We start from the raw sequence: 14,075 nt of genomic DNA, 5'->3' as shown, positions 1-14,075 counted from the left end.
TTGGCTATTGTTGAAAGTGCTGCTATCAACATTGGGGTACAAGTGCCCCTATGCATCAGCACTTCTGTATCCCTTGGGTAAATTCCCAGCAGTGCTATTGCTGGATCATAGGGTTGTTCTGTTTTTAATTTTTTGAGGGACCTCCACACTGTTTTCCAGAGTGGCTGCACCAGTTTGCATTCCCACCAACAGTGCAAGAGGGTTCCCGTTTCTCCACATCCTCTCCAGCATCTATAGTCTCCTGATTTGTTCATTTTAGCCACTCTGACTGGCACGAGGTGATATCTCTGTGGTTTTGATTTGTATTTCCCTGATGAGGAGCGACGTTGAGGATCTTTTCATGTGCCTGTGGGCATCTGGATGTCTTCTTTAGAGAAGTGTCTATTCATGTCTTCTGCCCATTTCTTCACTGGATTATTTGTTTTTCGGGTGTGGAGTTTGGTGGGTTCTTTATAGATTTTGGATACTAGCCCTTTGTCCGATATGTCATTTGCAGATATCTTTTCCCATCCCGTGGGTTGCCGTTTAGTTTTGTTGATTGTTTCCTTTGCACTGCAGAGGCTTTTTATCTTCATGAGGTCCCAATAGTTCATTTTTGCATTTAATTCCCTTGTCTTTGGAGATGTTTCAAGTAAGAAATTGCTGCGGCTGAGGTCAGAGAGGTTTTTTCCTGCTTTGTCCTCTAGGGTTTTGATGGTTTCCTGTCTCACATTCAAGTCCTTTATCCATTTTGAGTTTATTTTTGTGAATGGTGTAAGAAAGTGGTCTAGTTTCATTCTTCTGTATGTTGCTGTCCAGCTCTCCCAGCATCGTTTGTTAAAGAGACTGTCTTTTTTCCATTGGATATTCTTTCCTGCTTTGTCAAAGATTAGTTGGCCATACTTTTGTGGGTCCAGTTCTGGAGTCTCTATTCTATTCCATTGGTCGTGTCTGTTTTTGTGCCAATACCATGCTCTTGATGATTACAGCTTTGCAGTAGAGGCTAAAGTCTGGGATTGTGATGCCTCCCGCTTTGTTCTTCAATATTACTTTGGCTGTTCGGGGTCTTTTGTGGTTCCACACAAATTTTAGGATTGCTTGTTCTAGCTTCGAGAAGAATGCTGGTGCAATTTTGTTTGGAATTTCATTGAATGTGTAGTTAGCTTTGGGTAATGTTGACATTTTAACAATATTTATTCTTCCAATCCATGAGCATGGAATGTTTTTCCATTTCTTTGTATCTTCTTCAATTTCCTTCACAAGCTTTCTATAGTTTCAGCATACAGATCTTTTACATCTTTGGTTAGGTTTATTCCTAGGTATTTTATGATTCTTGGTGCAGTTGTGAATGGGATCAGTTTCTTTATTTGTCTTTCTGTTGCTTCATTATTAGTGTATAAGAATGCAACTGATTTCTCTACATTAATTTTGTATCCTGCGACTTTGCTGAATTCATGTATCAGTTCTAGCAGACTTTTGGTGGAGTCTGTCGGGTTTTCTATGTAGAATATCATGTCATCTGCAAAAAGTGAAAGCTTGACTTCATCATTTTTAGATACATTCACAGGTATAGACCAAAAAATGAGAATTAAGGAATTAGTCCTTTGGGAAGACTGCTTTTGGGGGAAAATCCAATGACCACAAAGTCCCTAAACTAAAAATGAAAACATGAGGAGAGAATTTCTAAAGTGAGCCAAATACAGACCTTGGAATTATCAAGTTTTCTTAATTTGAATACTTATTTGCTCTTCATATTTAATTTCCCCACTGCAACCTCATTAAGATGAAGAAATAGGGTAATTATGTTTATATTTTTTTCATGATTTGAGGAAGCATTAAGAAGATTGTCTTGGTTTTTTTTTTTTTTTTTTTTTTTTTTTTTTTTTTTTTTTTTTTTTTTAATAAAGGGGCACCTTGGTGGCTCAGTAGGTTAAGCGTCCAACTCTTGATTTCAGCTCAGGTCATGACCTCAGAGTCGTGGGATCAAATCCCATGTCAGGGCTCCATGCTAAATATGGAGCCTGAAAAAAAGAAAAAAGAAAAGGAAAGAGAAGAAAAGAAAAGAAAAATAAATCAGCATCCCAGAGTCCGAAACTTCCTCTTGGCCTTCATGGTTTCTTAGAGTTTACCAGTAATCATTTTGCATTCACATAATGTCTATTTTTGCCTTGAGTCTTAAAAGTTGAACTCACCTTAAGAGACTTATGCCTTCATGTCTTCTTTCACCATTGCAGGATCTTTTGAAAGCACTGCTTACATATCAATTAGGTTTTTATTTTCAGTTTTGATATTTTAACCATAGGAACACAGAACTGGGTTAATCGTAACTCTGGATTCCATGTTAGACCCTTACCATTGGCCCATTATAGTGGCCTACTTTTACTAAGTTAGTTATGTAGTCATTTCTAGTAATGTAGCAAATACCCATAAATGCACCACACGCAAGAAAAGTTAAGACCTTCATACTAACTTACACGTAGTCATGTGATCTTCCCCCTTAACCCATACCTTGTTCCCACATACAAGGAAACCATCATCCTGAATTTTGTGTTCCAGTACCCTTGCTCTCCTTTTATGTCATTTTCCCTTATCATACCTATTTGTTAATACATACACATCACATATATGCAAATGTGTATATATTATAATTATACATATAATTATATGTGTTTTTAATTTTAGTTGTTTTTAACTTTTAAAAGGGCAGTATGCTATATATAATTTCTTGGTACTTGTTTTCCTTAATACTGTTTTCTAAGATTCATCAACCCTTCTATGTGTTGCCGGAGTTCATTTGATTTTACTATTTCATTATATTCCATTGGGCAACTACACCCTAGCTTATTTATTTACTTTTCTGTTGATAACCTTTTATGTTGAATCTATGTTTTTGCTAACATGAAAAGGGCTCAAAATGGCCTCTTTTTATTCATTTATATGTTTTTTAAATTTTTGTTTATTTTTGAGAGAGTGAGTGAGCATGGGGGAGGAACTGAGAGAGAGGAAGAGAATCCCAGGCAGGCTCCCTGCCATCAGCACAGAGCCCGACAGAGGGCTTGATCCCAGAGGGCTTGATTTTGACCTGAGCCAAAATCAAGAGTCAGACACTTAACCAACTGAGCCACCCAGGTGCCCCCATTCCTTCTCTTGTACAAGGGATGTAGGGTATAGGGTATAAGAATGTTCAACTTAAGGAGAAAATGGCAAACTCTTTTTCAAAGTTTGTTGCATGAAATTACGTTCTTACCCTCAGTGTTTAAGAGACATTCTGATGATCCATATCTTTCTAGTATTTGATATTATAGGATTTCTCAATTTTTGCCAACCAAATGGGAATAAAATGGTCTTTCATTGGGGTCTTAATTTTCATTTCTCTTGGCTAGATAATGTCTGTATTTAAAAATCACTTCTCTTTCATGGTATAATCTGAAGCAAATAGCTGATGAATAGCTCTACTCTTCTTTTTTATTATTATTATTATTACATCTGCTCTAAATCCTGTTCTTACTGCCCCTTATTCTCTTTGCTTCCTCTAGATCTTAAAAAACTCATTTTAAATCTTTGTATTTTTTCACGCCACACTTTATTTTAAACTTGAGATTAATATTCTTTTCTTTGCCTGTGTCTCCAACCATCTACTTCTGTCATGTATAGCACCCCTTTAAAAGTGTGTCAGAGGATTTCTAGTGCATCCACATTAGCTTACTGTTACCATCCCCATTGTCGTCATCATGACCACCCCTGCTTGAGTCTCAGAATGCTTCTTTACTACCCAGTCTCTCTCCTCAACAGTCTGAAGCTGTTTCATTCTAATGGGATGCTCCTACCAATTTGAACAAGATAACAATATGGAAGTATCTAGAATGCTGCCATCATAAGTTATTCACTCAACAGTGTTTCCACTATTTTGGCTTCAGGCTGAGAAAATCCTTTTCTCGTCCTTCTCTTACTAACATAATAAAATATTTAGGATACTAGTTATGCCCAATGTTCTATCCTTTGTTGGTTAAAATTATGAAAGGCCAGGGTCACTTTGTTAGGAGATTTCTCTCACTTTGATCTCACTCATTGGCTTTAAAATTTTTTTGTTTTAATGTTTATTTATTTTTGAGACAGAGAGTGGAGGGGAGGGGACGGTTAGAGAGAGAGGGGGAGACACAGAATCTGAAGCAGACTCCAGTCTTTGAGCTGTCAGCACAGTGCCCAACACGGGGCTCGAACTCATGAGCCGTGAGATCATGACCTGAGCTGAAGTCGGACGCTTAACCGACTGAGCCCCCCCAGGCACCCCTCACCCATTAGCTTTTAGATTTACATGCATGCTAAAAGTTTCTGGTTTTTGCCTCCTCCATCTTCTGAGGCATGGCACAGAAGGGCAACTTAACAATGTGTGAAATATACTTGCTTTGCAGAAAGAAATTCCCAGCAGATGCTGGCAATGTGAAGTGCCCTACTTACTGCTTATGGATTCTCATCACCAATTGTGAATTTCGATCTGGTTGCTGGAATGGCCCAAAGTATCCTCCAGTTTAGTTTTCTTTTTTTTTTTTTTTTTAATTTCAAAGTCCCTTATTCCACACTTCTGCTCCTTTATGTATGGATTTTATTCACTTTTTCCTTCCTGGCATATGGCATCACTCCTTGCCTAGAATTTGTCATTTTGGTGCAGAAAGCTAATCCTGTGTGTTAGGACCATCTAATAGAACTCTATTTACTTACCCTATATATCACACGGATGCCATTTGCTACTGAAAAATGTATCTCGTATACATGTGAATCCTTCGTTTTCTTCCCAATACATTAAAAAATTGCAGATCTGTTGTAGTTTTCTTGTGGTCTCAGCATACCCTCAACATGTGCAATCAATGGAAGTTCAAAGTCGTTTATAGGTTTGATGTATATTCCAAATTGAGGCTTAATAGGTCCTAAAAATCACAAATTTTAACCTGATTGGAGCAAATCTCACTAAATTTTCATGGAAAGATTTATTAAGTAGTTTATTTTACTTAAAAACTTTTGTAAAAAAAAAATCTGTCAGCTAGAGCTCTAAATTCCTGAAGGAATTCTAAAAGCAAGCATATCCTATGACTTTTATAGCTTAAAAGCATATATCATTATAACCTAAAATGACAATTTTTCTGAATATATTCTTGATTTCAAGGGGCACGTGGGTGGCTCAGTCGGTTGAATGTCTGACTCTTAGTGTCAGTCCAAGTCATGATCTCACGGTGTGTGGGTTCGAGCCCTACATTGGGCTCTGGGCTGGCAGTACAGAGCCTGCTTGGGATACCTCTCTCCCTTGCTCTCTGACCCTCCCATGCTCACTTGCGCTCGCTCTCTCTCTCTCAAAATAAATAAATAAATAAATAAATAAATAAATAAATAAATAAATAACCTTTTTTTTTTTTTGTAACTTGTTTCTTCTTGCTATTTTTTTTTTCTTCTTGGTATTTTTAAAGGTAATAAAACTTATATAGGAGATCATTTAAAACTCTCCAGTAAGAGACATTTCATATTAGTGTTCTAATTTGCTTAAATAGTAAACATGCTTGTTACTTGATAAAATCCCTATGCTTCACTTCTCTTTTTAATTTTTTAATGTTTATTTATTTTTGAGAGAGAGAGAGACAGACAGAGTGCAAGTGGGGGAGAGGCAGAGAGACAAGGAGGTACAGATTCCAAAGCAGGCTCCAGGCTTTGAGCTGTCAGCACAGAGCCCCACGTGGGGCTCAGACCCACGGGCTGCGAGATCATGATCTGAGCCGAAGACAGACACTTAACTGGCTGAGCCATCCAGGCGCCCCATGCTTCACTTCTAATTACTAATGCAGAAGAGTGAAATATTACATTGGTAATCTTAGAGGGCAGATAGGCCAAAAGTCCTCTGTGTTTAACTGAGATACATAGTAGTTATGGATGACCACAGATTTGCCTTGCAGATATGTTTTGCTAAAGTCATCATGGGTTCTTATTTTTTAAATTCCTGGTGAACTGATTACCTGGGAGCCAAGGTGGCATTAGCACCTAGCAGATAATCCCCCACCCTCTGAATAAATAATTCACATCTTTGTTTCTGGGGGGCAGCACACTACTGAACACCTTTTCCAAAGAGCAAAATTGTCACAGGTCTGTGTGCCCTTTACTTTCTCCTTGGCAAACCATGTTGTCAGTCTTATTCTGAATTGGAAAGGGTGAGAGTCAATATTTGTTGAATGAACAACAGAATATTATTGTGTGGGTAGGAGGATCACATTCTATGCCTTCTCTCCCACCCCCTCTTCATCTCTGTACTCAAAATACAGGCAATCATTGAATTGAAAGCATTTTTTCTGATTTGTAGCTTATATTTAATTACTTGCCACCATTCACTTCACTGATACACTGAGTGCTTGCCGACCGTAAGGAATCTTTAGAAAGGCTGGAACGATCTAACATTGAAGAACTCAAGATTTTTCACCTGCCATAGCTATTGGTTAGTGACAGCTTCCTTTGGTCAACCATAATAATAGGAGCAGTTGAGATGTATTAAATGCTTATTATTTTCAGACGCTTATTTCTAAGTGGGAAACCATTAGCATATGTTAATTCATATAATCGTCTCAGGAACCCTGGTCCTCTTTTTCTTATTCCCATCTTAAATATGAGGAAAGGGAGACCCAGAGAGGTAAGGGAACTTGCCCTAAACTAAACAGCTAATAATTGGCAGCATTAGGATTTGAAGCAGACCCTCTGTGTCCTCACACAATTTATCAAACAAAAATTTTAGCTGTGGGAATTAGATTAAAATGTATGCATGGATTACTATATCTCCTTTATCATTTCTGGGGAAATAACTCAAAATAATAGAATAGTTTACTTATTTTTCTATTAAAGAGTAATATTAGTAGCAGCTAGAATTTCATTTCCTCTTTTGGATCAATTACAATAAAAATGAATTTAAAGGATTACAAGATGCACTTTGATAATGGACATGTTTTCTGTTAATTTTATTCACAATTATTGCATGTATCTGTATTACTTAAATTGGCAATTTAATATTTTGATTTTGTAAAAGCACAGTATCATTTTCTTGTAGGTCATGCATTCATTGGTCATGCCGTCCACGTTTACTGTATCTGACACATCCATTTAAACAATGTCAATGATAAATTAATACCAATGATTTGGTGTTCTACACAACATTCTTTTGTACCTCCTGCCTCAACATATTCTAATCCTGCTGACTTTTTTTTAATGTTTTCCATGTATCAGAGTTGTCATGATGAGGAAGATGATGATGGTGAAGAAGAAGTGAAGAGTTTTGAAGTAAGATGGATCTTTCTAGATTTGTCTTTTTTTTTCTACTTTGAAACATTGTTTCATAGCTTATAACTGACATTTATGTTTCTTGCTTCATGGCTTATTGCAGCTTATTGTGTCAAGGAACTGCATGTCAGAAGCTGGATAGACAGATCTGAGTCCTAACATTTGCTAAAGTTAAGACCAAGGAACGTAGAGTAATGAAATAATCCAATAAAACCCATATGTTCAGAATGAGTGTTCCTGAGAACCTTCCGAGATGAGATCACTTCAAATTGTTCTCATCTCAGTGAATGTTGGGATCTGAAATTTCCAACGGACATGTGAGGAAAATACTCACTGAAGAGCAACATGACATCGAGTTTTTAATTAAACCCTTGGTTTGATATTTTCTTCTGAATTGAAGAACTCCTAAAAGATTCAGCCTCTTTTGACTTCAACCCAATTAGGTCACTCATTTCCTGATCATATGTAGATGGTGGTGCAGAACGCAGTTTGCTTGCATGAGGTAGGAATGCGTATATTCCTAGGGCTACGTTCTATTCTATGATTATTTTCTCAATGTTCTCAGCTTGTAAATATTAGAAAGACTGCTCAATATCAGTTAGCCAGAAGGGAAGTCAATATTATTTTCCCCCTTTATTTAGACTTGACTTTTGTTTTCTATAGAAAAAAAAAAAAGGAGTTGTTGCTAACCACCCCTTCTCTGTTTCTTTTTTTTTCTTTTTCTTTTTTTTTTCTTTATAGAATTTTCAAAAAAAAAATGAAGTGGAAAGAAACAGATTACATTATTTGTTTTTTCCTATTACATACCTGGATTTCGAGCCAGAAGTCTGTAAACAGATTAGTAGCCAGCAGTCGGTCCTTAATTACAGTGGTCCCATAAAAAGGTAGAGGTTGAGGGGTGGACAAAGAGTAGTGTCCTTTCCAGAAACAATTCGATACAGCATCTCTGCAGCATTGAAGTCAATGTGTAGAAAGTACGAAAACTAATCTGAGAATACCCTGTGACTGTTGCTGACTAAGATGCTGTAAGATTAATTTTCCTACATGACACTATAATCTTTTCTAAAGTATGTATGTTCTGTTCTCAAATCCATCTTTATTGATAAGAAACTGAGGTAAATTCGAATGAGCTCTGAGCAGCAAATAATACTGTTTTTTTCTGAAGTGCACACCATTTATGGTCTGTCAGTTGTCTTCCGAGCAATTGTTTATTGCTATTTTGCTTCTTGTCCTCATCCTTCCTTAAGGTCACAGGATCCCAACGCAGCAAGGTAAAACTATATATATATGTGTGTATTTGTCTGGGTCTGAGTTTCGGTTTCTTGTGACATTTACCTTTGTTAGACCCAACATCTTGGATTCTTTTGTAATAAAAGGTCTTGCAATCTTTCTACGAGTTCGTAGCTCTAATGCAATTGGTCCCTTCGGTGCCCGTTCCTTGATGCAGATTTATTCTTGCCATTCCAACGACTCATAATTGAAATGTTATCCTACATGTGAACCCTGGGCTGCATGCTGGGCTGGGGTCAAAGGCCAGCCATTTAGCTGATTACCTTTCAGCTAAGGGTCTTTCAGTACAGCATTCTGGCCTCATCCCTCTTGATGTTTCTTGAATACGAGTCTTGTTACTCAAAAAGAGATGCGACAAATGGCATTGCTGATGAGATTGGAAGGAAGCCTGCTTTCCCATTGTGCTCGTCATATCCCTAGTTAGTAATCAGAGAGGCTGTTCCACAATTTTAATGTTGATTTCAGCATTTCATTACAGGGAACAACTTGATGATTACTTCTATCTCTTAATATTTTGAATAACTGAGCACTTGGAATGTTATCTAACAAAAAAACCCATCTTGATCTAGCATTACAACCATTTTCCTTTGTTATGAACCCTGTTAAGCTTACATATTATTTTCATGACACTAGTTCATAGGAAAATTGATTAGAACATCCCAGGGAAAAAATACCCATCATGGCTTTAGTTAAAAAAAAATTACTGTTAAAATGAATTTATAATGTCATGAAGAATCTATTTAGAAGAAACAAATGATAATACTTTAACTCACTGTTATATTTGGAAGAATGTATTATTCGTACATTATGATCCTTATAAATTTAAAAATTTGAGTTCATACAGCTGTCAGATTTAACTCTAATTGGATGGATATAATATAGTTAATGACATGTAAGATATGACAATAATATATTCTGGGCTTAAGTAGTAGGTAATAATGAGTGTGATACTAAGCTGGTATTTATGTTTTTATCACTGATTATCTCAGGTATAATGCTTGTGAATTATTGAGAGTTGAAAACATGAAGGGACCTCCTAGGAGAAACCAAAGATTTGATTTCCTAGCACTGAAGTTCATGCCCCAAGGGTGTATTGATATCTGTGGGATACGGGTAGATAAGGAAGGTCAGGAATGTGTTGCTGGTTAAGAAAACCATCTTACTTTGAGAGAGGAATACAGTTTCAGGGAGATCTAAAAGCAAATCCAGTTTGGTAAATAGGGTCGAATCTGGTGATTCCTTATTCAAAAAAGAAAAGTTCCCTATTCAAAACAGAAGTCTAGGAATGGCTAGTGGTGGAATCTGTCTAGGATTCAGGTCAGACCGAAGACAAGAGATCAGGTGAGGCATGGAGCCTGACCTGAGGGAAGAGGTTACGTGCCCTAGACTAAGAACGACTGGCAGGATGTTCAAATACTGGTGAAGCCTGGCAATTAACCATAGGAAAGAAGATGTAAACCCCCAGGTATAACTGCCCCCCCCCTCCGAAACAGGATTTTAAAGTTGCTTATGATTGCCATTTATTCATGTGCATAACCATAGACAAGATGTGGGAATGTTCACCTCTTAACCAGATTTTTTACTGTATTTCCATGTGATTCAGGACTGTAATTTATTATATATGCCTAATTTGCATAGCATGCTACTTTTCACAAAATACGTACTCCATGAGTAAGCAATATGAACTCTTACCAATTTGAAAAAGAGACATGAAAGCAGTTGCCTATGAAGATACTCTTGTCTGAGGTTGACTCTGTGATACTAACAGAACCACTGAACATTAACCAGACAACTGGATTATTACTTTTTCTTTATGAATTTAGTAATCTCCCAGACTTTTTACATTGAAGTGTCTGGTTGTTTAACATCACTTAGAGATAGTCTAGGAGTGGAAGTTTTCATCCAAGATATAATAAATGTGAAAGCTTATTTGGCTGTTTCAATAATTCTTAAAACGAATGATGTTAAACAAATTTGGGAATAACCTAAAGTGTGTGGTAGTTTAATTTTATCCCCATAACTGACTAATTATTAACATTTGGTGTATTTCTACTTAAATTCTTCATCTGTAAGTATTCAGTGAAGATACTGAGAAGAAACTAGGTCTTTTTAAAAGATGGCATTATAGGGAAAATTCCCATGCAGGGGTGAAGTAAAGTTTAAGAAATGTTAAACACAGGAGGCGGGGACTAAAATGCTGAGTATTTGACAGCTCTTTTCTTTTTCCATCACATGTCTGTTTTGCTGATACGATTATGTTAAAACTTGCTTGATTTAACTTGATAATTCAATACCCTGCTTCATCAATGATATACGTAAATATTCTCTTCCTGTAACTATTTAATAATTTTGTTGCATATTTAGTTTATTATATATAGCTCTTTTTAGATTTGGGACTACTTCAATACTAAAACTACACAAAAGGACAGTTAAATCTTAAGAAGAGGCCAAGAGTAACTGAAAGGGAAGAAATGTTTTAGCAATTACTTGAGATGCTTATTACCATAGTTGAACACTTTGTTTAGCTTTGGATTTTTCAAATGCCAAAGCAAATAACAATAATAACAAATTAATAATGTTGCAGGTCAAATAACTTCATTTCTCTTGAGCATGATGGGTTTTTTCACCTAGATGAACAAAGAGATTTGGTACCAAAGTAAACCACATTTTTAAACTATGATTTTGCAAAAGACACAGAAACGTCCCCCAGATGGCTGCTGCTTTTCTAATGCTGTTCTCTAAACTCTGAGCGTGTGGCATTAAATGCTAATTCAATGGAAGGATTTCTGTGGAATATTAAGGTACTATAATATAGATTTATTTCTTAATAAAACTCCAAATTAATGACAGTGGAGCTTAAGTAAGCCAGAGGAATGGAGCATTAACTTGCCTTCTAAACCATCTTTCTCAAATATTAGGCAAGTTGCATCATCCTTTGGCAAATGCCCAATTTCTAATTCACAGATGAATTCTCTGCTGAGTCCCCGAGGTCCTATTATTCTGTACTATTGATTAAAGAGAATTGCTACTCTCTTAAATGCTAAAAATGCCTATTCCAGAGTTGATATTCTGTATTAAAAAGCTTTAGGAGACTAACTTGTATTCTGTCCCAGATGGGCCTCAGGCATAACTAAAATATCATCGTACCTGCTAAAGAATTCAGACCAGTACCCAGCTCATATTCCAAAATATGCATCACTGAGCGTGGAAGAATCCATTTAGGCCCAAATGTCTTTAAGGTCTGATGCTATATAGCTGTACCCAGTGATAAAATTGCCTTTGTCTGGCCCCTCCAATGATCTAATTTTGAATAGAATTCCATTCTTTGGCAGTCCTGCAAGAATGAATTGGCTATAAGATGTACCCTCCAGCAGCTATATAATTCGATCTTTGAATGGGTTCATTTAATTCTGTCCATAGGAACAAAGCAATTTAAATTAGAAGGGTTCCCCAAGTCTTACCAAAGACAAGCCTTAAATATAAAAAGTCAAAGATATAGCTTTGGATCTAGAACATTGAAACAATGATTCTTTTTATCAGGTAAACTTACAGTTGCTTTGTTTCTACCGCAGAAGCACCATGGTACCCAAAACGCAGGCTAAAGTGTTGAGTTGCTCATTGTACTATTGAATCATAGAGAAGGGATAAGGAATTTTGATGGCCACTGTTCTCATGTCTCTGGCTGCATTCCACTAACGGCACTGTTATATACTGAAGTCATCGATCTCAAGTAATACCCCCATGTCTTAGCCCAGGTTCCTTGGAAAACAGGGCAAAGAGATTATGTGCTAACACTTTATTGGGGTTGAGGGGTGTTACAATCCCAGGGAAGGTAAGAGTGGGGGCAAAAGAGAATGGATGATCTAAGGAAGGAGAGAGAGCAAATACAAGATAGTGCATTCTTGAGCTGACCACAGCTATTCAACAGTGGTGTCAGATGGCCCTAGAATGACCATATGCATCTTGGAACAGTGCCTAATGGGGACGAAGGATGAGCACTGGTTCTGTCCCACCTCCTACCTGTTATTGGTTACAGGGGCTTAATTTCTTCATACTTCCTGATGATAAGCAGATTTTTCATGCACCCTTTGGGAAGCCAAAGCCAGCGTGGGTCCAGCCGTGTTCAGGCACTACAGCCTCTGTATACATGGGCGTGGGGCCTCCTTAGTGGGTGGTAGTGATGACAGGAGCCAGGTTTCATAACCACAGTAATGCTGTGAGCCTTTTCTAGGGCCTACTGTCTCAGAAGTATGGCAAATTGCCAAGTCTTGGAGAGAAAGCGGTATGGGGCAGGATGGAGTACAGTCCTGGTATGAGGAAAGTTCCTAGAAAGCACAGTCCTCTATATTGTATATGGTGACTCGTGCATATTGGATGTTGCACCTAAACAGCAAACTGTATGGAATATACATTTACACATATAATTGTGCATTTTTGCTGCACATGACAGTTTGACTTCATGTGCTGGTGTTTTAAAAATAATCTCAGTTGAGGTTTATGCTTGACTGCATTATGTACAGCAGATGCGTAACAGCAGAATCAGTTGAATGAGCCACCTGTATTTGAATCCCAGCTCTACCAGCTACCTGTGTGATCTTAAGCCTCAATTATCCTGTCTATAAAATGGGGCTGATTATAGATTCTATTTCATGGGACTGTGGTAAGGATCGAATTAGTTCACACATATAATACACTCAGAACATTGACTATCACATAACAAACTCTATAGGTATTTGTTGTTACTATTACTTTTAATCAATTCTACCTTCGTATAAAATCAAGCCGAGGGGCGCCTGGGTGGCGCAGTCGGTTAAGCGTCCGACTTCAGCCAGGTCACGATCTCGCGGTCCGTGAGTTCGAGCCCCGCGACGATCTCGCGGTCCGTGAGTTCGAGCCCCGCGTCAGGCTCTGGGCTGATGGCTCGGAGCCTGGAGCCTGTTTCCGATTCTGTGTCTCCCTCTCTCTCTGACCCTTCCCCGTTCATGCTCTGTCTCTCTCTGTCCCAAAAATAAATAAAAAACGTTGAAAAAAAAATTAAAAAAATAAAAAAAATAAAAAAAAATAAAATAAAATCAAGCCGAGGAAGCCCTTAGAGAAACTTTCCCAGGAGGGTGAACACAGAACTACACAGGACAGGAGACCTGGGTTCTCATCCAGGTGACCTTCAGGGGTCATATTTAAATTACTCTGTGCCTCAGCTTTTTCTGTTTTGAACTAGATGTTCTCAGGGGTCACACCCAGCTTTAAAAGTGTTGATTTGCTTTTCATGGGTGAGTGCTTTTAATTTTTCAGGGAAATCTCATAATTCATCTAAATGCAAGAATATGGATAGAAGCACGCAAACTTTTGTTACTTTTTCTTCCAATCTTTTGTGGAGGAGTGGAAAAAAAAATAAACTTCATAGTTTTTAGAATAGAAATGTCACATTAAAAATGTTTTGTAGAAAATAGCTTAGCTTCTGTACATGTATACCTGTCTCTACCTTTTTGGTATTTTTTGTT

At 37.4% G+C, this 14,075-nt stretch overlaps 1 protein-coding gene across 2 annotated transcripts in view; it reads left to right on the top strand.

Annotated features, from left to right (window-relative positions):
• The window catches only part of RYR2 (ryanodine receptor 2), a 754,822-nt gene that overhangs the window by 657,108 nt on the left and 83,639 nt on the right, over window positions 1–14,075 (top strand). For both annotated transcript variants that reach the window (XM_049646094.1, XM_049646095.1), the window contains 2 exons: window positions 7,231–7,284; window positions 8,532–8,555. In XM_049646094.1, the coding sequence (XP_049502051.1) occupies window positions 7,231–7,284; window positions 8,532–8,555 (78 nt within the window). The remainder of the gene's footprint in view (window positions 1–7,230; window positions 7,285–8,531; window positions 8,556–14,075) is intronic.

This window comes from Panthera uncia, chromosome D2, assembly GCF_023721935.1.
Source record: "Panthera uncia isolate 11264 chromosome D2, Puncia_PCG_1.0, whole genome shotgun sequence".
Lineage (NCBI taxonomy): Eukaryota > Metazoa > Chordata > Mammalia > Carnivora > Felidae > Panthera > Panthera uncia.
This window is presented reverse-complemented; position numbering and strand designations above follow the sequence as displayed.